At 51.4% G+C, this 24,874-nt stretch overlaps 1 protein-coding gene across 3 annotated transcripts in view; it reads right to left on the bottom strand.

Moving 5' to 3' along the window:
• Vac14 (VAC14 component of PIKFYVE complex) overlaps positions 1 to 24,874 on the bottom strand; it is a 108,812-nt gene that overhangs the window by 48,570 nt on the left and 35,368 nt on the right. For all 3 annotated transcript variants that reach the window (XM_027933036.3, XM_027933035.3, XM_027933037.3), the window contains exons 11-13: positions 17,521 to 17,665; positions 17,181 to 17,246; positions 2,489 to 2,645 (exon numbers count right to left, since the gene is read on the bottom strand). In XM_027933036.3, coding sequence (XP_027788837.1) covers positions 2,489 to 2,645; positions 17,181 to 17,246; positions 17,521 to 17,665 — 368 coding nt within the window. The remainder of the gene's footprint in view (positions 1 to 2,488; positions 2,646 to 17,180; positions 17,247 to 17,520; positions 17,666 to 24,874) is intronic.

Genomic DNA, 24,874 nt, shown 5'->3' with positions numbered 1-24,874 from the left:
CTAGGCTCCTGCCTACTTTGCCTTCCAGAAAGTCCCTTTGTGGAAAGTGGGGTGATTTCCCCTTATGAGACACAGCCCTGCATTCTGTAAGTTCTCAGAGTGGTATCCTGGAGAGTCAGAGGAAAGCAGAATTTAGACAGGAAGATAGGATGGCCCTGCAGCCTCTGTCCACGTGCATGTCCACATGGAAACAGACAGAAGGACGCTGTGCATGTGGGAGAAGCACTCTGGTAAGAGTAGTCAGCAGAGGCATGAGTGTACATTGCCGGCATGCTTTCTGACCCAAACACCACCCCACACATCCTTGGCGCCGGGTGTGCGCCTCCCAGGGCAGCTGAGGTGAGAGAGGGGAAAGGGCATGCTAGCTTTCTACATTCTTTTATTACTGGTTTGACCCTGACTTTTTAAAATCATGGACCTGCCTGTAATCTCTGATGCCAGCTGTGGGCTCACGTGTGTATCTGCCTGGAGGCTCTCACAGCCTTGAAGCCCACACGTGGGACACAGGGTCAGGGCTGGTGGCTCGAGTGCTGTGCATTCTTGGCTGCAGCACTTCCCTGGTGTTCTTTCCAGAATGGAACTTCTTCCCATCTGGCATACTTAGTTGTTTTTCTATGAATTCCAAGTGTGTGCCTGGCTGATGTGAGCCAGTCTGACGGCCTTGGCGGCCCAGGGCGAGTCCACTACCTCAGGCTTCTAAGAAGCCCTCTCTCTGATCTTGGCAGGGCCAGGAGCTGGGGTTCAGGTCTCTTGTTCCCACATTGCTGCAGGGTCAGTTGTGTTGCCCTCAACACTCAACCCCAGCCCAGGGGCCTTAGCGGTTCCTGGACCATTTCTCCACTGGTAGAAACCCATATCTCAACCTCTCTGTGACCAGGAGAAAGAGAAAACACACCTTACAGATGAGGGAACAGCTCACCGAGGCTCCTGGGAGATCTAGGTGTCCTGCCTTTGTTTGAGGCTATGTTGCCTCACACAGGTTTCTGCTGCTGCCACACTGAGGAGGGGAGAAGATGGCGGGGCACCTGTCTCCTGGAGGGGGAAGGCTGAGGGCTGATATAGCAACTACCATCCTGCCCTTGCTGCGATCCTCTCTCTAGGCAAGAGCCTCCTGTTCCCCTCCCTGTCTCAGTGTCTCCCTACTCCCTGCTCTGTGTTCTCACACTTGACCTCTAGCATCCTTGCCATCTATCCCAGGGCCTCCAGGTTGGCTCCCACTGGCTGACCTGGGACACAGGATGGAGCATCAATTCCTATGACGAGGGACAGGGGGTGGGAGCCCCCGCAGGGGTTCCGGGGTCAGCATGAGGGAGCTGTTTCCTTGACCATGGCAGCTGACTACCCAGAGGAAACCAGGCTCATGAGCAAGGAAATGACGGCATCCGGCGGAAGTGGGAGAGCGAAGCTGGGCTGCTGCTGGAGATCCTCACTCCTCTTCTAGCTTCAGGCAGCTTGAAGCCTGGGCTCCTACATGCCTTGTGCTGTAGCACTCAGGGAACCCATGGCTTTCTGTGTCACAGGGAGGAGTCTTTGGCCTTCTGTGATCTGACCTGGCATGTCCTGGGGTGCAATGAGGCACGTGGAGCTTTGGTGACACCCTAAACTTCTCTGGCACCGGGCCTGATCTTTGTACCCAATAGGGCTGGGCCAGTTGGCACTAGGTGGGGCAGGTATTCTCTGGGTCTGGGACCAGTATGTTGGGCTGCAGGAGGGTAGCTGCCACTGAAATGCTCCGGAAGCTGTTGGTGCCTGATGCATGGATGTCAGGACCTGATGTATGGATGTCAAGAGTGACTCAAGAACAAAGATACACCAAGGCAGACTCCCAAGATTCATTAGGTACTTTCTTCTCATCTTGTATCCCTGGGGCGTTTCCAGATAGTGTGGCTGAAGGGAGGTGTCTTCTGTGTGTGGGGGAAGGAGCTGGGTACTGAGTGGCACAGAGAGAAGAGATACCTGCTGTCTGAAAGGACAGGAAGGGTGAGCACTAGAATACCCAGGTCACCTCCATTTCTGAGGATGGCCAGGAAACAGCCAGTTGGGATTATCCTGTGTCTTCCCTGGGCTGCCTGCCATGTCAAGAGCTGTTCTGAGCTTCCCTGTGAAGGGAAAATGCCTGCCTAGTCTTCTGCCTGCGAGAATCAAGGGCCCGACTCCTGCTCGGGGAGACTCCTGCCCAGGTAGAGATGTTCAGTTGCCTCAAATGGTTTTGTGCTTAGTCAGTGGCTCAAAAGCATCAAAGGTGTAGGGAAATGAGAGAAAGGGGTTGCGAGGGTTTCTTGGTGTTGCTGGAATGTGAGCCAGAAGGCAGCAACAGGGTGAGGTCTGTCTGCCTTTGGAGGAAATGGGTCAAAGGTAGGAAACCTTGCACATCGGCAGAGCTTGGGGGCTCAAGAATGACAGCCCAAAGGCCCATTTAGTCCAGGAGGAGACCCAGCAATAGCATTTCATGGGTTTCTGAGGCTGGAATCCCCAAGGAAATACTTACTGGGAGTATTTAGCAGGCTGGTTTTGCCGGAGGTGGGCACCTGAAGCTCTGAGTGGTTGATCTGGAGGTCAGGGCCATCGGGTTGGCCTGGGTCATCTGTCTGGCCTGCGGGGGAGGAAGCAATTTCTGCCAACACCTCCAGATCCTTCAGGACAACCTGGGAAAACAAGTGGAAGATGAGGGGTGAGCTCTCTTCTACAAGCTGAGCTGCTGTGGTAGAGGTGAAGTCAGAGAGAGCCCCTGGAAGACGTATGAGAAAGGGCCTGACGACAACTGGGCTTCCTGCCATTGTGAAAGCCACCAAGACCACGACTAAGAAAGCACTCAGAAAAGTAATGAAGGAACGGACTGAACAGACCATGATGGCAGTGAATGAGGACTCTGGAGGAATCTGAGGCTGGTGAGTACCTTTCCCAAGAGCCCTTGCCTTGGGTCCCCAGGAGATGCAGGCCTCACTAGGGTGCATTTTGCACAGTGTGTCTCAGCTGGGCTGTGTAGGGGGCTGATAGTGCCCTCCAGGCCATGTTCTGCTGACACAGCAGCCTCAGACCTGCCTACCCCTACCCACAGAACACTGTTACTGCAGAGGTGTCACTGGGCCACACAGATGCCAAGGGCCCTCCACATTTGGGGCATGACTATGGACTCAGGACTGGGGACTTTCTAACGTTCAGACAAGCTACCTTAAAAGTGTCCCTTCCTAGGTTGGGGTGGGAGATGTCTGCAGCCCTACCACTGCTCTGCGTCAGGGCTGTACTGCATTCCTGCATCTGAGCCCTCTGCCTTTGGCAGGTGTACAGACGGCTAGACCGATCATTAGCAGACAGCACTCACAAGTGCTGTCCTTACCTGCCCTTCCAAGCATCAGAATATGGGATTTTAGCTGCTCTCAGAACATTTTTCTTCACTGGGCCTGTGGAAAATGGACCCATGATGGCTGAAAAATGTGGCTGCTACACAGCAAAGTCAGATGGCAGGAGCGAGGGCTGCCTCTCTGCCCAGGCCCAGGGTCTCTGCTCCCATGGAGAAAGGAGCCTCAGAGAGACAGAGGGAACACGGTGGGGTGAAGGAAGCAGACAGAACAGCAGTGATGTGCAGCCTGGCAAGATGAGCAGACTTGGAACATGCACCTTGGCAGGCTGGGCAGAGGTCATGTACCCTGATGCCCAATATCCCAAGCAAGTTGCTCCCCAAAGGTCAGGGAGGAGAAGTGAGATCAGGGACTCAGACAAGGGGGACAAGGGGGAGGGGGGGAAATGACTCACACAAAATTAAACAGTGAGGCAAGAATCAAGCCAAGAGTTCTCCCCAAAGTTAAACAGAGTTGCCACAGGTGTACTACCAACTCCTAGGTAGTTACCAAGAGAACTGCACATATTCACACAGAAAATTCCATATAAACATTCACAGCAGATGTTATCCTTAAGAGCCAGGCAGTAGAACAATTGAAAGGTCCATCTACCGATAAACAGATAAATGGAATGTGGCATATCCATCCCGCAGAATATTATTTGGCTATAAAAAAGAATGGCATTGACATATACTATAACAAGGAGGAACTTTGCAAACATTTGCTAAGTGAAAGAAGCCAGACAGAAAAGGCCACAAACTGCATGATGATTCCATTTATATGAAAAATCCAGAATAGGCTAATCCAAGAAGACAGAAAGTGCATTGGTGGTTGCCAGTGGCTGGGAGAAGGAAGTCTGCGGAATGAGTGCTAACGGGTACAGGGTTTCTTTGGGGGCAATAAAGATGTTCTGGAATTAAATAGTAGTGATAGTTGTACAACCGTGTGGAAATACTACAAAACTTTGGTATGAAAAAAATAAAAATCAAGCCAAATCCCTAAACTGGCATCCTAGTTCCTAATCCAATGGTACATATAAAACAATTTACTCTTGGTCTTCCCACCTGCCCAAAGTGGTAGGTTTTGCTGACACCACACTTTGAGGTCTGTGCAGGTGGACAGGGGCACATGGTTTCTGGGCAGCAAACACTTGTGGTCAAATGCACCAAGGGGGAAAGGTGTGAGCCAGCCACTGGGGCCCTCACAAGATCCCCAGTATCATGATGGACATACTGACAAGAGATGTCCTGCAGGGGCTTATTTCCATCAGAAATGATGCCTGGGAAGAACCAGCAGCACCTGAGAGGACTGGCCTTTGTGAGACGGTGACCATCCTGAGTGGCTCTGGAACCAGGCTGCAAGAGACAGGGAGGTCTGGTTCTTGGCCAAAATTAACGTTCTTACTCATTATCTGTGTCACCCGATGCACTGCACACGAGGAACCTGAGGCTTGGAGAGTCATCAGCTTGAGGCAACAGTGGAGTCTTCTTCAAATTCAGTTCTGGTTCCCAAACCTGAGCCCATTAATACTGCTACGCAGGGCTTTGTGGCCAAGACAGTCCTAACGTCCAGTCCTGACCCTGCCACTTAGCCTCCCGACCCTGGACCAGTGAACTCCATCACCCAGTCCTTCTCTTCCCAACATCTACTGAGCAGCTACTGTGGGCCAGTTCTGTGCTGGCTGCAGAGAAAGGGGTTAAGCATTTACTGATCATATAGCCAATGGACGGGAGCCAGCAACTCAGCCTGAGGGGAACTAGGAGCTTTGGAAGCATTTGAGCTTGGAATGAGGGCAGGGAGAAAGGCATTTGAAACATTCTCTAAGCCACTCATGAGTGCAGGGAACAACATGGCATATTCAAGGAAAATAAGCCTGTGGTCTATCTCCAGAGTCGGCCATAGGGCTGGAGTACGGGGTATGGGTGGAAACCAGGCCAACCGGTGGTTGGTTAGGGGAGACTGTCATGAGTTTATTAGGATCCAGACAAAGAAGCCTGGACTTCTTTTTGCTGGTAATGGAGAATCTCAGTTTCCCCATATGGGCAAATGGAGGTCTGACCTTGCAAGGCATCCTGAAGATTATAGCAGACACAGTTGCCCCTGTGTCTGAGGAGCCAACCACCTGTGGACTGAAAATATTAGGGGGAAAAATGTGTCTACACTGAACAAGTAGACTTTTTCCTTGTAGTTATTCCCTAAATAATACAGTATGGTGACCATCTACATAGTATTAGGTATTACAAGTAATCTAGAGATGATTTTGAGTATATGGACAAGGTATACAGGTTATAGGCAACTAATACGCTACTTCATATAAGGGGTTTGAATATTCTTGGATTTAGGTGTCCATGGAGACCCTGGAACTTGTCCCCTGTGGATACTGAGGGATGACTGCAAAGCACAAAGAGCAGGCACAAAGAAAGGCTGGCTTACCACTTCTATTATACGAGTTTTGGTCCTACAGCCAAGCAGCTCAGTGGCCCTGGTTGGTGACTGGGCAGGAGTGCAGTGTAAACATGGAGGCTTCAGAAGAGAAAGCACCACCTCTGTACCACAGCCTCCAGGCCCATCCTCCCTCCCCACCGGAGAGCCCAGCTAGCAAAGCTGCATCCTTTACATTTTGAATTCTTTTATCTTAAAAAGTTTAACACCAAATGGCAAATGAATGCAAATTACACTTCAATTGCACAATTAAAGCCGGAAATGTTGTCTACAGGTTCCTTCAGTAATTCCAGCCACTCCTCTTGTGCTTACATATCAAATGGTTTTCTCTGGTCCCTGGGGCCTGGTAAAAGCCCATACCTCTGCCTGGGGCAACACATACACCTGCACACACAGCGCCCTTCCTGTCCCTTAAATAAAGCAGGATCAGAACAGTGTCACTATCTCCTTCAGTCTGCTAGAGCTGACAGGAAGGAAGAAGCTGCCTAAACAGAGAGCAAGGAACAGCTTAAGGTGGGCAGTGGGGAGCCACACAGAGGCTACGTGGTAGTTTTGACATCCAGCTCTGGCACCAATCAAGTCCAGCTGCTGGCCCATTCCCAGCTGATACACAAACCTGACTCACACCTTGAGGCTTTGATGCAAACAAATGCAGACCTACCCCAGGACAGGAGAAGAGGCCCAGGTGAGAGGAAGGCCTCAACAGCAGGGGTTCTGGAAAAAGCAACAGAGACTACTATGGGGAGCCACCCTTCCCTCTGGATCTGGATTTGAGTCTCTGCCCAGGACAGAACTTTGGTGCTCCATCCATCTGGAGACCTTGCAAAGCTTGAAGTATAGGTAGAATACTCTGGGATGAGTGATCACCACTAGGTGATCCTGGTGGCCTTGCTTACTGGGCACCCCTTCCAGGAAGGAGAAAAGGCCCCAGGAACTACAGACACTCTGTGGCCTGTCCTGCTTCGGCCTCTGGAAAAACAGATCCAGTCTTCCAGTGAGCAGGCTGGCTGGGCCCCTGCCCATGGCTGGCCTGGAGTCCTGGCTCTGAGGATAGGGAATGGCTCAAAGAAAGCAAGAGGAAGCTGCACCAATTAGTATGCACTACACAGCGTTTTTTGCAAAATGAATATAAAACACTTGCGCTTTCTTTTTGTGTAAGAGAAAGAAGAGGGGAAAAGAGAGGGAGGGAGGGAGGTTAGAAGAAAGCAATATTCTGCAGGAGCAGGAGTGCCTGCCGTTTCCATGGCAGTGGGGAGTGGGGAGCGGGGAGGGGGGTGGTAAGGACGGCCCATCAGCTGGTCCCTGGTTCTGGAGTGCAATGGGCTGGCACTGACTCCTCACTGGACTGCAGGGGTCAAGGTCAGGGGCAGCTGGGTGGAGAGCTTCTGACAGTGGCTCTGAGGGGAAGTCTCAGGGGAGAAGGCTTCTTACTCTCCAGGGGGCAGGCAGCAAAAAGGAGAAGCCAGGGAGTTCCTGAGACTTTATGCCAAAAGAGGGCAAATTTTTCCATAAGTGGAATCAACATCTAGGTGGGGCTGTGGCAGACTGTCCCCCTCCTGTGTGCCAACAGTCAAGGACAATTCTTTAGGACAGTGCTTTCCCCTTTTGCACTGGTCCAGCTGGCATCCACCTCCCAACACCTGCCTGCCCCCAGCCAGGCCCTGGAAAATCACTGGGGACTAGAGGCTCCCTGCCCTGCCCTCCCCTCCCTCACCCAGAGGTGCTGTGGCTTATTCATCTGCCATCCTGGGCCTAGCTGGAGGCTAGAGGCCAGTTTTGCAAGGCTAAGTCCCCAGGCTCAGAATTCCATCCTGTCTCCTACCAAGACTCCTAGACCTGAAGTCCTGGGCAAGGCACTCTGACCTGCCCCATGGGGAAGGAAATGAAAGATGAATGGTTGTGAATAACTTCTGCCAAAGGATGGGTGGAGAAAGAAGCCTCCTACTTCAAGGTACGCCCTAGCTTGAGGACATGCTTAGGGAGCTTTTGCACCATCCTCCACTGGCTGATGAGGCCTTAGATGTCGATTGGCTCAGCCTTCCAGCTCCCACGGAGGAAACCTGCAAGCTCCGCCCAATTCAATCCTGGTCCAGGAGGAGGAATGTGCTGGTGGTGCTTGTGGGAAAGGTAAATTTAGGCTCCAGGCCCTGGAAGCTCTGGTGTGGCCACTGCCAAGGGCTATCTGATGCCTCTGTCCACTGTGGCGAGGTCACAGGGCCTTGCCTGAGATGAGGGTCAGGTCAGGCTGCTCCTTAGGCTGTGAAGTGGAGCTGATATGAAGTGCACAGGCAAGGCCAACCATTCCCAGAAAGCCTTGGGGCTTTTTGCCTCCTCCCACACAGAAGCCTGCTGTGTCCTTCATGAGGGTACTGCCCAGTGGGCCAGGCCTCCTGGGCCCCTAAGCACATACAGAATGGTTCCTGCTGCCCTGGGGCTTGGGAAACAAGCCAGAGTGCTCACCCTAGGAAGCCAGGTGGAAGGCCACAGGGGCCCCTGGAAAGCCAAGAAGTGAACATCCAGAGGCACCTGCCCTGGCTCAGTAAACATGAGCTGGAGAAAGCAGCAACAGGCCCAGCCCTGACCTGGAAAAGGGGTGGCATTCTGAGAAAAACTGCTCCATAATGACTTCACAGCAACCCCGCCTTCCCCAACAAAGGGGAGCCAGATCCTGAGGAGGCATGTTCCTGCTGCCCTAAAGCTTCGGAAACCAGATGCCTATCTCCTGTGGTAGGGGAGAGCCCAAGAGACGTGGGGCAGTCTGAGTGGGCTCAGCTCACTGACCAGCCAACCTCCTACTTGTTCACCTTCTCATAAAATGTTTCTGGGTACCTACTATAGGCTGGACAGACTGTCTTCTCAGAGCACAGCCTAAGGTGCCATCATAAAGGGTGACCAGGGTCTGAATGGACAGGGTGGGCTGGGCATAAAGACAGAAGGGTTATGGTCCAGCCCTGAGGTGCAGGAGGAGGTGTATACGTGTGTATGTGGTGGGGGTTGGGGAGCAGGGGAAGGGGACTGAGAGAAAGAAACAAGGCTCTGAAAGGAACAGCTTAGTGGAGATCTTGACCAAGTTCTGAAACTTCTCTGGGTCTCAGCTTCTTCTTAAGTGAAATGGGGAAAAGCACAGAGCCCACCTTGCCAGGGCTGCTGTGAAGACAGAGGAAGGCTGCGCACACAGCGTGCTGAGCCAGGGCTGGGATACAGCGAGCGTGAAGCGGTAGCTTTCTCTGTTAGCAGCTAGGACTGTTAGCAGTCCCTGTCCTCACACACATTCTGGCCTGGCCCGTGTGCCCTGTGAACTGCCCACAGGGAGCTGCCAGGGAAATGCAGGTGATTCAGCTTTGGCCATCTCCAGAGCCAGAGGAGAAACCAACATATAACTTGGAAGACATTTTGACTTCTGAAGATGCCAGCAGCAGTGGGTGAACTCAGGGGGCCCTGGCCTGGCCACCACACCTAGGGTGATGGGGAGAGGGCATCAGGGTGGAGAGCTGGGGGGTATGGCTTTTAGCTTCCAAATTAGAGCTCATGCTAATCCACAGCTGTGGCTATCAATCAGAGGTGTGCATCCCATTCTCCTGGGAGTTGGTAAATGTCAGCACCCAGCACATTGGCCTGGCTTGAGGGGGCAAGTCAGGAACTCCGGGGTAAGACCCACGCAGATGGCTTTTCAAAGCTACAGAGGACTCTGGTACAGTGGGCTTTAGCTCCAGGTTGTTGGATAGGCCCCTCTAGGTGATATCACTTCCTGAGTTCAAGGCCAGATGGACTGTGTGGGTGGGACCAGGGCCAGGTAGCATGCTCAGCCCTGCAGGTAACTTGGCTCTAGAGCCTGGCTCTGTGAAAACCCCCACCCCCAGTCCCAGGGGAAGGCCATCATTAACAGGCTCCCCTTTTACGTTTTCCTGCCTGCAGCCCCAGCCCTGGAAAAGAAGGCTCCCTTTCTGTTGTCTTCTAAGCCCAACCTCTGCCTCCACGAGGAACCAGGCAGTAGTCCACGGCCCCTACCCCACTCATACCAGTTACTATGCACAGCCTGGGAAGGATCCAGACAGACATAAACTTAAAAACCCTCCTGGCACACAAACATGTCTTAATGAAGAGGGTGTTGATAGTTATTATGAGTCCCCCAGTTATTATGAGGGACTGACCACAGTTATTACAAGTCCCTCCTCTACTCTGGGGTGGCTGACGGGAGACTGAGAAAAACGTGTGAAGAATGAGAAGCAGCAGAGGCCCTCTTGGCAGGTACAATCTGGGCCTGTCACCTTCCTGTTCCTCTCTCTGGCAACACTGCTGACAATTTATTTCAGAAGACCCAAATCCTCCATTGCCCCTAGCAGTGGCTGTGGGGGTGCAGATGTTGACAGCTTGGGCCTGGCTGGATCCAAGGAGGAAGGCCTAGGGATCGTGACTGTGTCCAGCATCTTGGCCTTGCAGGCAGGTGACTCCTCTCCCTGCTCAGCACCCTCTCCTTGCAGGGTCAGCTGAGGGAAAACAGGGTCCAGTGCCCTGGCAGGTCTCTGGAGCTACGGCAGGAGAAGGCCAGGGCTGTCCGGGCAGGCTCTGCACACCTTCTCACATGGGGAGCCTCCTTGCAAGGAGAATCAAGTTCTTGGCTGCTAACACATCACCCTTTAGTCCTTGGGGTGGAGGTTTCACCTTACCGAGTGATCTGATTTTAACTGAGGCGGTAGTGAAGGGGTCGTTCTTGTTTGTTTTGAAGAGTGGATGGAATGAAAATTGGAGTGAAATAAAAACTGAGGCAGGGAACTGAGAAGGAAAAAACAAGTCCCATTCTTAGGAAGACTACCCACTTTTCAGCAGGCAGCATTAGCATTCTAGGCAGTGGAGTCGGGACCACACAAATTCTGGGCTGGAAGGGAGCACCGACAACCCAGTTCAACCCCAGCATCTCAGGGAAGAAAACTGAGGGGAGATGTGTAACCTGCCTGGGCCCACAGGGAGTGGATGGCGTGGGCCCAGAAGCCTCCCTCCTCCTCCTCCCCACCCCTCGGTGGTCCAGCCACTGGCCTAGCCCTGGCTGCAGGGAGAGAGCCTCTGGCCTGAACCCTGGAGGGGTGCTGCCAGAAGGGGCCTCTAACTAATTGGAAGCCCCCAATTTTGGGAGAGACACTAGGATGGCCAATTTCCAACGGAAGGCCCTCCCTCTGGAAACGGGCAAGAGCAGCTGAGGTTGCTCTGGAACCTCAGAGGACCAGAGCCTTTTACACCATTCCTCCCAGCAGGCTCTCAAGTCTGGGCTTCCCCCGGGGAGATTCACGTCGAAGTCCCTGTTGGCACTAAATAAATTCCTTTAAAGCAGGAAGACAAGCCCCCATCCCAGGTGGGTGACTTGTGAGACCGAAAGGAAAGTCGAGGGAGCCCTCAGGTGGACTGGGCAGGATAAGGATGAGAAGGGAAGGACACAATGGGAAGACGGAGCTGCTCCTCCCCTGAAATAGGGAAAGCTGAAGGCAGCCTCGTCCCAGATCAGCTTAGGGCCCTGGGCTGCCCACCTGGAGCGGTAGCACAAGTGGCCATCATAGCATGATGCCAGAGCTGCTTCTCTTAAATGACCCCTGACCAGTTTCCTTCAGGCAACTTGCTTGGCCTGGTGCGCCCCCTCTCCTGAGGGCTGAGAACCCCTTCAGTTTTTCCACTCTATATCTCCTGGGACCTGGACCACTGGAACAGATGAAATTCTCTGCTGCAGCCCCTGGATCAAACCATCTCTTAAGTATGGCCTCAGGTGCAGCACGATTGCCCCCTGACCACCCATCCTGTGGGTGAGGAGCCAAGAGACCAGGGAAGAGACCAGCTGGATAGGCCAAGATTTGCACCAAGGAGAAGAGCTGATGGCCCAAGACGCCCAGTTTCACTTCCCTTAGAACTTGGCCAAAGCTTGAGCAGCCTCAGGGTTCCCTGAGCACTTCTGAGACACCCCACTGGATGGAGGATTGAGAAAGTTGTGGTCTGCCCTGGACTGTGGTCCTTCACTGTACCCATAGGATGTTTTAAGCATCATAAGAAAAAAAAAAAAAAGTCCTTTTTCAGATGTCCTTAAGTCACTCCCTAGACCTATGTTCCACTGTCCCTTTCCTCCTGGGTCCTGTGCCATACTGGGTGTGACAGTTGGCCTATGTTCTTCACATGGCTAGTTGTGAATATTGCCCTCAAAATCCTGCCTTCTAGAGTTTCCAGAAAGGTAGTTCTCATTCTTTTTTGCTGCTTCTGCATCAGTCTCATCAGCCATAGTCCTCATCAGCAATTTCTCTTCATAGTGATTTTGAAGCTCAGGGAGGGGGCAAGGACACTGGCTCCACTTGGGTTGAAATCTCTTCTCTAAAAGTGTTAGGGACACCCCAGCTCTGAGATGCTGAGAGGATGCTGAGGGGCTGGTTTCCAGTGACAACTGGGCCCAGCGGGACCTGTCTCCTGGTCTGAATTTTGTTTCTGAACAAGAGGCTGTGGCTGCAGAGGCCCTGAAGCAGCCTCTGCTGATGATGCCCTTTCTCCTCCTCCCCCCCTGGACCAGGGCAGCCAGCTGGAGCCCGTCCCCCTGTGAGTCAGGGGAGAGTCGCTGTGAAGATGCTGAACACAGGGATCCTAAGAAGTAGGCTGGCGCCGCCTCGCTCTTGCTCTGGGGGAGGGTGGGAAGGACATGGAGGGGCACTAGCCCAGATGCCCACTTTGTCCCCTGCTTGGCTTTCTAAGACCTGGAGATGAAATTCAAGTCCCTCAAACACCACTGTGCTCCTTAGGCCTTTCAAGACAGGAGAGAGTGGCCTCTATCCTGGATTTCACTGCTAAACTTTGAGCAGACATGGGGCCATCTTGCTGGTTGCAGTATGTGGCTCCTAGCCCTCTACAGAGATGACTGCCAGCATCAGAGGAGCCCTCTCCTACCCTAGTTTATGCCTGCTGGCTGAGCATTTGATGTCTACAATCTCACCTAATTATTCCAACCAACCTGAGAGGGAGGGCCCTTTAGTAGTCTCCTGTTATGGATAAGGAAACTGAGGCTCAGAGAGGCTAGGTCACTTGCTTGAGGTCAACCTATCATTAAGTGGCAGAGCCGGGACTGACCTTCTGGACCAGCCAGCCCCAAACTCATGTTCTCAGCCACCAGGCTACACTACTACCTGGGGAAAGAGCACCATCAGAAAGGGATTATCCTAAATCATAGTGGAAATGCAAATACTGAGAGTTACCTTCATAACCAGTGAGTGAGACCCACAGAAAAGACCTGAGGCTTGCTGGGATGTGGTGAGAGGCCAATTACTCCCTAGGTGAACTTGTGAGGACAGTTGGGTGGATGCAGCAGGCAGGATCTGCTGGGTGCTTTATATTTCCTATGTGACCAGTAAGTAGCCTATAGGGCAGGTTAGACATCAGTATTCCCACTTCAGGGTCCAGCAAGGTTAACTTTTCACCCAAGATCCTGGTAAGGAAGGGCCAGAGCAAAGATTCTGTCCAGGGTGTCCACATTCACTCAAAGAGGACAAATATCCTTCCAGGTCTCTTTTGAGACTGTGATCACCCTGAGAGTTTTAAATGCAGGTTAGGAGGCACTTATGCTTGGGAATAAAGGGTCACCTATGGCCCTCTCAGGCCAGCCCCACCATTGGGAATGTGAAGAATGCTCCATCCTGTGGGTGCTCACTCTCAGGCAGCAGCTGCCTAACATGAGAGGCAGCTGACAAACGGCATCTTTTGGGCAGGGGATGCAGCAGCACCCCCACCACTGGGGTCCAAAAGGAAGCTCTGAGCATGCGCCCTGAATTCCATGCTGGGGAAATCAGGGTCACGTTTTCACTTAAAAAATTGGATCTCTAGCTAATGGGATGATTTCTATTCCAGTGCCAAGAATATTAATTTGACACCTGCAAATTCTTTCTGACAATGATAGAATGATAATGTCTACAGGAGCAGGTGGTACTAAGGAAACAGCCACTTATCCTGAGAAACGGAGAGCAGAGACAATGGAAGATGCCAAAGGGTGTGGCCTACTGAGCTGTCACTTGGGCAGAACTGAGGAACCATGGCAGATGAGACATGCCAGCTAGGCCATGTGCCAGTGGGGCTGTGGAACACAGTGGAGGCAGAGGTAGGCCTCTGAACTCGGCCTTCTCCATGCCTGGCTCTTGCATCATTAACACCTGGGTATATCCTATCCCCTGAGACCAGTGACTCTCAGCCAGAGTGAGGAGTATGTGGGCTAATCACAGCCATCGTATGAGAGAAAGACCTTTGCAACAGAGGTAACAAATGGAAGGTCCTAAATATACAGCTTCTATAATCAATAGGAAAAGTGAACAAAAGATTGGAGGGCTAAAGGGGAGGGGGGGTTATTTTATTTTTTGGGTGCTGGGGATTGAACTCAGGGGCATTCAACTGCCAAGTCACATCCCCAGCCCTATTTTGTATTTTATTTAGAGACAGGATCTCACTGAGTTGCTTAGTGCCTCACTGTTGCTGAGGCTGCCTTTGAACTTGTGAGCCTCCCGTCTCAGCTTCCCTTACAGGTGTGTGCCACGGCGCCTGGCGTTTTTGTTTACACACACACACATCCACCCCTCCTCACCAAGTTGGGACCTTTTCTTAAGAACTTATAGGACAAGAGAAAAAAGCCAGAAAACCTCCTGGAGAAACCTAGAGGAAATGGGGATGCTACAACTCCATCCAGGCTCCCCATCTCCCCAGCTGGTTTTGCACTGACTAGTCCTGGTCATAAGCAATCAAAGGGGACAGGCTCTGGAGTCAAACAGACCTGGCTTTGAGCTTGGCTTCAAGAACTTCCTGTGTAAGTTATTTACCCTTCCTAGGCCTTAGTTGTTTTTTTTTTTTTTTGGGGGGGGTGCGGGTAAGGGGATTGAACTCAGGGGCACTTGACCACTAAGCCACAACCCCAGCCCCATTTTTTTTGTGTGTGTGTATTTTATTTAGAGACAGGGTCAATGAGTTGCTCAGCACCTTGCTGTTGTTGAGGCTGGCTTTGAACTTGTGATCCTCCTGAGCTGCTGTGATTATAGGCATGCCTGGTTGTTTTTGTTTTTTATGTACCTTTATTTTATTTATTTTTATGTGGTGCTGAGGATGGAACTCAAAGCCTCACATGTGCTAGAGCTCTACCACTGAGCTATAACCCCAGCTCCAAGCCTTAGTTTTATTTACTTTTTTGTTTATTTTAAAGTTATAGTTGGACACAAAACCTTTATTTACTTATTTTCATGTGGTGCTAAGGATGGGATCCAGGGCCTCGCATGTGCTAGACAAGTGCTCTACCGCTGAGCCACAACCCCAGCCCCAGGCCTTAGTTTTTTGACCTGTCCAATGGAAATAACAGAACTCCCACAGGATTTTTGTGAGGGCTCTTGAGCTACTACAACACAAGGGTCTGACATGGTTCTTGAACCTCAAGGAGCTCCAATTTGAGATAAGAGCTGTGCGTGAAGACATCTGGAAAAACCCACCAGAGAACACTTTCCATATATCCTTCAAGGGAAGTCCTAGGAGAAGAGGACTTTGTCTTATCTGTGGCTGTACTCCCATTGCCAAGGGTCCACAGTCAGTGAGGCTGGGGGATATTTAGGAAAGGTATTCTGGAGAAGAACCAGGATGTGGCAGAATCATGACTCACCAATGATTATCAAGATCCCCAAATCTGTCCTCCAGAGATAGGAAAGAGAGACTCTTCCTTCCTGTCACAGCATCTCCTCAACTGTCCCCAAGAGCAGCTTCAATCCTCCTCCCATGAGGCCCACAAGATGTACCCCAAAGCCCTGACAATGTTTGGCACTTCAGCAAATCCACTTTCCATTGCCGCAACCTGAACAGAGCAGTTTAATGGGCTGCATCCACCCCCCCAGCCTCTCTCCCCGCCTCTGAATGCACAAGCACACGAAAGCCAATTTCAAGCAAAGAAAGCTGGATGGGATTAAACAACTCAATTTAAAGGACTGAAAACTCAGCTGCTTCCAGTGAAGTCCCAGGAAAGCACCAATCAGCAGCTCTCCTCATCTTTTCTTACTGAAAGGAGGGCCTGGCTCTGCAGTGAGTCACTCCTAGTTTGCAGGCAGAACTGGGCCGTGTCCACCTGGGCCGGGTACTGCAGGGCGGCAGTGCAGGGGGGAGAGCAAAGGATGTGTGTCGGGGTGGGCAAGCAGGAAAGGCCAGGGGCACTCACAGACCATCTGTTTGGGATTTTTCTGGAAATACAGAGAACCTCAGAGGACCTATAGGATGATACCTGCCTGTCTGCTTCTTTCTTTGGTCTAGATTCAGGAAAGTAAATTCAGGCTGCAGGACAGCTGCCAGGCCCCATGCAAGCCTGTACCAGCCACACGCAAGCCTGTACCAGCCCAAGGAAACCTGAGCTGCCTCACTGCAAGTATCTGTGGCAATGCCCTTCTTCCTTCCAACCCCAGCCCCAACCTGTCCACTCCCACATTCTTACTGGGCAGTGTGGGCAGGTCTATTGGTGCATGCATTTATTGCCGCATGGAGACATGGTGCTTCCTATTGCCCACAGCAACTTAGAGCCCAGAAGGGGAAAAGTCAGCTCAGACCATCAGCATGCTGAAGAGCTGATATGGAAGAATGGGCTGCTGCTTGTGCAAACGGGTGTCCAGCTACAAGTCCTGCCCCTTGGCTGGGAGGCAGGGGAGCCCTGAAAAGAATTATTCTGTCCTGACTCCACGGGCAGCACTGTAGAAAACGGTGAGTGGGGTAATGTTAAGCAGCTGGAGAGCTACAGATGACAGAGGACCCTGGGGCACCCTGTTCCCCGGGCCAGCCTCTGCTTGCTGGTCCTTTCAGAGACCAGGGGGTTGCTCCTGCAGCCTGGAATTGGGGCTAGCCTTTCCCTATCACACCAGCAGCACCTGGTGTCCCCAACAAAGCAAGGCTTAAGGGACCAATTAAAACTGGAGTCAAAGTAGAGTGCAGCTGAACAACTAAAGCGCACACTCAGCATGTGGCATCTTACACAGGTCACTTTTTTCTCATACAGCAGGTACTGTCACTACCCTCACTGGACACTGATAAGAAGGCTCACAGATGTTAACTGTGGCTCAAGTGTGGGCAGCAAAGCAGGGCCAGACCTTGCCCCCAGGGAGCCTGACCCCACAGCCAGGGTCCCTGCCACTAATCACCTCCCAGAGAAGACATATCAACTCCTAAGAGTATGCAAACTCACCTTCTCCCTGAAATCTGCCCCAGAGTACTCCAGAAAGGCCTACAGAAGCGTCCTTACTGACAAAGCCCAGCGCACTAAGCACAGCACTCTAAGTCAATTTTTTGGTGTTGATTTGAGAGCACAACATCAACCAAACAAGAACAACATAGCTGTTTGACCCCACAAGTCATCAAAAAAGAAAGCTGGTGTTTGTGACTTACCTCATCAGACTCATCCGATAACGTCTGAAGTAGGATGGGGAAGAGGCTGTCTGTGTGTCGAAACATCTGGAGAGCAAAAAGGGGTCACTGGTGAGGTATCCCTTTGCTCCAGAACTGAGCTTGGTTCAGATAGCATCCTGGGGTCTGCAGAGACCACCTCCCTCCACCCAAGTCACTGAGGGTTCCTCATGCCATCTTTCACTCTTGTGCTCACCAGGGTTTTTCCAGAAGTGCAATGACCCAAACCCTCCCAAGCATGGGGAGGCTCTTGAAAACCAAGGTGGACTTGGAAGGAACTCCCTGGTAGGGAGCTGCCTCCTGGAGGGCTGGCTGGGCTCACCTTGCGGGGGGTCTTGATGTAGAGATGGTAGAGCCACTTCAGAACAGCAATCCTGGTCATCATCCCAATGGCCATGTCACTAAGGTGGCAGTTCAGAACCTGTACAATCCCATCAAGGTGCAGGGTCACTGGGGCCCTGTCAGTGCTGTGGGCAAAAACCAGGAGAGAAAACCAAGTGAAGCTCATGTTGTCTTATACTCCTGTGTCATAGCATTCCCCTGGGCCTGCAGAGTCAGGACCACATGCTCCTACCCCACTGCCTGGGACACAGAAGGCAGACCCAAGCAGAGACCAAGACACCATCACTTGCCTTGGTGATGGGGGCTCCTAGGGGCCTTGCTTTTTTCTCTCCACTTCCTTCTGTTCCTGAGGAGTATGGAGCTTATGGCTCGCTGGAGCTCTGCTACCCACATGTGGGAAGGGAGGCTGGCCTCCTGGGCTCCGGCTCACCTTCCCTTCCATTTTCTAGTTCTAGCCTGGCTTTACATGAAGCTGGCGCCCACTGGATTCTGGCTGAGAGGCCGGTTAATGACCTGACCTGTTTGGCACCTCAGATCATTAAGTCAGGTGTTTTGCTGATGATGCAAAACCCCCGTGTCCAGACGGTACAAGGGAGGACCCCATAACACCCCTTGACATCCAACAGGCCCTTCACTGGGAACACGGTTTCCTGATTGAGTACAGGGACTGCGGCTCGTCCTCCTACCACAACTGCACCTGGCACAGATCTGCCTGGTGCAGAAGCCTTGAGTTGCCTCTGAAATGGAAATGCTCTCTTTTGAGAGGGGAAGAGGTGACAGAGTCTCTATCTAAGATACCAGGGCTCTCAGAATGTGTCCATTCAGGTACAGGAAGCCCCCTGGCTCCCATGGACCGAATCCTTGCTGGTCTCCACTTAAAGAAAAGTCCTACCAAGCACCCAAGAGGTGGCCGAGCACTGCTGGGAGGCAGAGTTAGCTCTGCCCAAAGCACGGCTCCCTGGCAGAGGGTGGGTTTTCAGGGTGGGCACAGCACAGGCAGGAAACCTTAGGGGCAAGGGGGCTCCCCTCCTCCTGATGCCCTGTACCACGTTTACCAAAAGTGACATGACAATGCTGGCCGTTTCCTGGGGACTGGGGCCAGGCAGTTCCAGTGCCCATCTGTACAAAATGGTCTTTCGTGGCATTTCCAGGCTGCTCAATTATTCATTTGCACCGGGAACTTGATGGCTGTGCTTTCCTCATTTGCCTGCAGCCTCTCCGAAGCTCATGTGATGTGAGCTCCTACAGGATAGGATTCTGAGCTCTGCAATGGCTAGGCAGAATTGCTATTTAATACAATCTGATGGCCCCCCAGAGCCCGTTTCAGGGGTGAGAATGGGCATGTCCATACTCAGGGGGCCAGGAAATCTGGGCGTGTGACATAGTGACAGAGCCCAGAATGGAGCCTCTGTGAGGAGGGGAGCAGCCTCTGTGATTTCCTCAGGAGTCATGTGGCTGGAAATTCCTAGTGTCATCTGAGGATATCAAAACATCTAAATGCTGTGGCAGCCTAAGACACAGGGAAAGCAAAGTGCAGACGGGTCCAGGGCAGCAGGCGCAGGCCCATACTTGATCTCTTGTGCTCACTGTCCAAGATCACAAGGTGAGCCACAGACGTGATTCTACATTTTTTTAGTTTTAAATTGAAAAGGAGCTGGGCATGGTGGCACACACCTGTAATCCCAGCAGCCTGGGAGGGTGAGGCAGGAGGATCACAAGTTCAAAGCGAGCTTCAGAGAAAACTCTTAAAAACTTAAGAGAAAGGCCCCATACCAAAAAAATAAAAATAAAAATAAAGCGGGGGCAGGGGGATGCGCTGGGGATGTGGCTATGGTTAAGCACCCCTGGGTTCAATCCTTTGTACCAAAAACAAAACAATAAATATAAAAGGAAAAAGAAACAGGTGAAACTAATTTTAACTAACCCAATATATCCAAATTATTTGCATTTCAACATACAATCAATATAATGAACATAAAGATTACTAATGAGACACTTCAGGTTGTTCTTGGTGTCCTCATCTTTGACATGCAGTGGCATTTTCTGCTCACAACACGTCCCAGATTGGACCAGCTACATATCAGGTGCTCTGCAGCCATGTGGCCACCACCCTGGCCAGCACAGCAATCCCACCAGGGCTTCCTCAGCATTTCCTTATCAGCTCTGATAAGTTCCTGATGGTCAGCCCCTCTCCCTTTGCTTATGGCCAGCACTCCCTGTCTTATCTCCAGGTCTCTCTTTCCCTAGCTGGGCTGGTGTCCTACAGAGCTCCTTCCCGTGTGTCCCCTTGGGCTTAGCTCTTAGCCTTTCCTTTCTGGATCCTGCGCCCTGAGGCAAGGCTAGTGGCTTTCTAGCAGGAGCCATTGAAGGTTGCTGCTACTTGGTGTCCAGGTGTCAGGAGTACCCTGTTCCCGGAAGACCACTGCCACATCTCAGCAGAACTGGCCCCCTGGAGGAAGGCCTTGTAAGTTTTATTTACCTGGGGGATTCAGAACTGCAGGGGTCTAGCAATGGCCTTGCCCTAGAGCTGCTGGTGGGGACAAGGCCAGGCTCCAACCCCCACCCCCACCCCCGGGCAGGTCAGTGGTTGTATAACCTTGGAGCTGGGGGAGTAAGGGCTTTGGTAACAGGCATGGTAATGACCAACATTCTGTGCAGCACTTTACCTACAAGCCCCATGTTGCTCTCTTTGCAGCCCTATGGCTAAGTCATGTTACTTCCACTCTGGGGATAAGGGAACTGAAGCACAGACATTAGGTGACCTGGCCAAGGTTACATAGCCAAGAAATGGTGGTGCCAGCAATTTGAATCTTAGTAGTCTGACTCCAGAGTGGACCTTCCCACCACATGGCACTATCTTCTAGCAGGGGTGGTAGGCTCAGGAGATCATGGCACCATCACCCCCAACCATATCTAGAGAGGGACAGATAAAAGCAGCTCCAGTGCACACAGTCCTTCTTTGGCCAGGCCAGGCCTGGTAGCACCTGGTGTTGGGGGAAGAAGTTCATCTCACACTTTCCAGTGTAATTTCTTGCTGGAAGGGCAGTCAAAGGTTCCATGTGGGGAGAAGGGCAGAGCTCCAACTACTGGTAGACCTGAGATGCTTCTGGCCAGCCATGGTGGCATCTCTTTCAGGTGGCATTGTGTCAGGACTTCATGGAGCCATGTGTAAACTGGCAGCATTGTATATACTGACATTCTAGGACTTTCCCCACAGCAAATGCCGACCACAGCACACCTCCCTGGGTATGGGTGTCTTTGGACTGATAGTGAGACAGATGTTGTCCTCACTCCACAAGAACTTTATAACTAAAAGGGACCTCATAGTTAATGCAACTCAATCCTTCAGTGCACAGATGAGCAAACCTGGGTGCAGAGGCCAGAGACTGGCCAAGGCCAAAAGGCTAAGTACTAAGAGCTCATTCCCGTGGCTAGAGACATCCTCCCTGGGTCTCTTCCCTTGGCTAATTAAAGATGAAGGTCAGGAGAAGCAGGTGAGTGACTGGGCTGAGCAGTGGGGAAAGGGTGATCAGGATCCCAAATGCCCTTGAGCAGGCAGCTGCTCCACTGGGCGGGGCTGGCTCCTGAGCTCTGTGCAAACTCAGCGGGGAACACAGGGTACTGTGCTCAGCTCCTCTCTGCTCGGCTGAAGTCAGATGTGGCACCCTCCGCCCTGGCTAACCTTACCCATCAAGAACAGAAGGGAGCTCAGGCAAGGTTTAAAATACATCTCTACATCGGTTCCAAAAAGTCTAGACAAGCCACTCCTGGGGGCTTCTGAGTTATTTCAAGGTGTCTGCAAAACCCCATTTTCACCAAGCTTTTTCTCATAAAGCATCTCATAACGAGTGTCTTACACACATATGCACTACGATTTCCAAGCACATGGTGCTGCTTAAAATACAGACTTCCCAAATAATGCTTCTGATAGTACCAATGAATAATAATCTGTCCCCATGGTTCTCACTGGGAGACACCACTTTATCTCTGTAATGGCTCACTTTTTATGGTACATGTGTTACATCTCTAATCAAATTAGAAAACAGACAAATCTAAAAACAGAGTTGTTTCTGAATTCAAAGTTGCCTTTTTTAAATACACGATCATCATGTAATTTTTTCAATCAGTAGCTACTTAAAGTTGAGAAGCATGGACTTCTAGGTCTTTCTGGTTGCTTACACATAGGGCAGTCAGCTCTACCAGGAGAACTGTATTGAATGTCACTGATGACACCATGGCCCTTGGCAAACCCTGGCTGCTAGAGGGAATACTGTTCACGCGGCAACACCTGTTCAAGAGTCCCTGTCAAGTCAGGAAGGCAAACTTGAAACACTAACAAAGCTAACTGCAGGGAATTTGGAACTAGACAAACCTGGCTAGCATTTCAACTTGGTCACTAACTAGCTGATTGGCTTTGGGCAAGAAGTCAGTCTCTCTGGTCTGTCTCCTCATTTGTACAAAGGGGATAAAAGTGTAGCCAAGACTCTCTACCATGGCTCAGACAGTGTTGCTGCCACAAGATCTCCCTCCACCAGGGTCAGAAAGTGTTAGAGAACTGGTTCTAGATTTTTTTGTGTGCCAGATGCTGCTCCTTGCTTCTCACTGACTTCAACTCATTTATACCTCACACTCCTGCGGCTCACCACCCCGAGCTCTCCCAGGAGGAGTGTGCTCAGCGTGCAGAAAGGCAGCGGCGGCAACTCCTCTCTCTACCTTTGCTTTAGCTTCAAGCATGCTTCCTCCATCTTGTTTCTTCTCTTCCGACCCTCCCCAGGGAGGTCAGTTTTCAACTTTCTGTGAACTTCCCTTGCTTTGGAGGATGGAGGATCTGAATCCTCTAACTGGAGATACTGCGGCTGTTTCCCCAGACCGAAAGCGACTCCATCACCCACCACTTCTCCCAGGTGACTAGGCTTGGGACTCCAGGGCTTTTGCAGCATCCCAGGAGAGAGGGCAGATGAGGACAAGGGAGGAGGCTCATGGTCTCAAGTTGATTTGGTGATTTCTCTCTGTGTTTTAGTCCAAGCGAGGAATCCCTTTTTTCTTTTCTAATCTGGGGTATAGGGACTGTCTTCAAGGAGATTCCTGAGCCCCTGAAAGAGGGTTCAGTTTTGGACGTACATTTTTAAAGGAAGGGGATCCACAACCTTCATTGGACCCTCCTAGGGCCCCAAACCACGAAGACTGAGGACCATCACATTGCTGGCAGTTTTTTGCCAGGCAGAAATGCCTTCTGCTCCTGGAGGAGTCTGCACTCGGGCTGCTGCCCTTGGCTGGCGAGAACTGAGTGGAACTGGCAACTGCAGGCGGTGCTCGGGCAAGCGACGCACCTGGACAGTGGCAGTGTGGGTTCTGTTTTGTGTCACTCTGGACGGTGCCGTCCTGCCCAAGCTTGGTCTCCTTTGGCAGTGTCACTGGGGGAAGCAGGTGGTGGGCCTCAGACCCCAGCTCTGGTTTCACAACTAGCAGGGTTGCTCTCCTCCTGGCATGGCCGGTGGCTCAGAGACTGCCACCACAGGAGTCAGAAGTGCCAGATGACTTATTCTTTTTTGTTTTGTTTATTTATTTTTTTTAGTTGTAGTTGGACACAATACCTTTATTTTTTATCTATTTATTTTTATGTGGTGCTGAGGATTGAACCTAGGGCCTCATGCGTTCGTTTGAGGCAAGCGCTCTGCCACTGAGCCCCAGCCCCAGTCCCTAAATGACTAATTCTTGGTCCGTTTTTTATGTTAAAGGAGTAGGATTCAGCACTGGCTCCTGAATGACAGGTATAAACCCAAATGGGGCTCCAATTAGGTGGTTCCTGCCTAAGCACAGGAGCGAAGGCCTCCTGTGGGCTTGTCCCAGCGAGGGCAGCACGGGTTCCCATGTGAGGCTGCAGAGGGTCATGCCACCTTCACAGTCCATCAGTTATGCCACCTCTGCCTCTCCCTCCCCTCCCCCTACATCTTACCACCACTCCCTCAAAATGTGACAATCTGTGTAGCCCAGATTAAAGTGACAAGCCTACAATAGGCTTTTCTAATGCTAGAGTGAGCTTCTAAATCCTAGATCTGAACCTGTCACTCCAACTTACAACACTGCCTCTCACAGCCTCTAAGAACAAAGTCGAACCCTCTGCAGGACTCTTGGGTCTCCTACATCTTTGCCCATACCTCTACCCTGAGCTCCAAAATCCAGCCCACCTTTCCAACCTCTCCTGGGGATGCTCAGAGCCACCTAGAACAGAGTACTGGACCACCCCACTCACACCTGCTCTCCCAGCCCAACTTGGAAGTAAACTAGGATATCCTGAGTTTGGCCCAAGCTAAACACCTAGAAATTATTCTTCCCTCACCACTCTCCTTCTATTCCATTTCATCCATCAGCAAATTCTGGAAATTCCACCTTCAAATACTGCCCTCTTCTCAGTCTAAGCCACAGCTCCTTCACATTCATGTGAATGTGGTGGTTCCGCAGCCCATCTATGCCCGCCTGAACCCTACCTAAAGTCCATTCTCTACATTGTAGCTCCTATTCGCCCACTCCTTCCTGTCCTTAAAATAGAGATAATGTTGCTGACCCTGGAATCGAAATATAAGCAAAATCAAAGCGATCCAACATGGGATAAAGCACAGGGCTGGGTGTCAGAAGCACTTGCTGGGTTCACTGCCATGAGCCTTCTCATGCCTTAGCATGACTTGTCTTCCCAACACCATCTGCATTTGCTCCCTTTTCTGGTAACTTCCTGGCTACTTGTTTGCCTCAAGGTCAGGGGCACCTCCAGTGGCCTTTCTTTATCTATTTGTGGGGTTGAGCATAGGCAGGTGCTCTGGAAATGCATGACAACTAGAATCGAGTGAATGACCAGTATTTCCCAACCTGCTGTCCACTGTGGGAGAGGCCCTAGGGGTGCAAGTTTATAATCAGTACGTGTGTACTCGGAAAACACGCTCAGGTCCTCAGAGATCAAAATAAATTAAAAAATAAAATAAAAGAAGGAAAAATTCAAAGGATCTTGGGGTTAAGTGCCTATTTTCTCTTTATGAGTGACTCACTCCCCAGACCAGATTCAACACCACATTCAGAGGAAGAAACGCATACCCAGTCCAGCCACCCAAAGAAACAGTGATGGGGGCAGGTCCAGGAGACCAAGATCAGGACAAAACAGTGATAGTTCCTTCCACAGAGGATCTCATAGCCTATAGGGAGAAGTAGAATTGGCAAGAAGGCAAATATTTTGCTGCTTGGATGCACTGCCCCCTTGTGGAAGGCTGGGCTATGACAGCACCCTGGGAGCTCTGAGGACAGTTCTTGGCCTACAGTCTAACCAGTAGCCTTGGGGCCCACAT

This window comes from Marmota flaviventris, chromosome 18 (genome assembly GCF_047511675.1).
Source record: "Marmota flaviventris isolate mMarFla1 chromosome 18, mMarFla1.hap1, whole genome shotgun sequence".
Lineage (NCBI taxonomy): Eukaryota > Metazoa > Chordata > Mammalia > Rodentia > Sciuridae > Marmota > Marmota flaviventris.
This window is presented reverse-complemented; position numbering and strand designations above follow the sequence as displayed.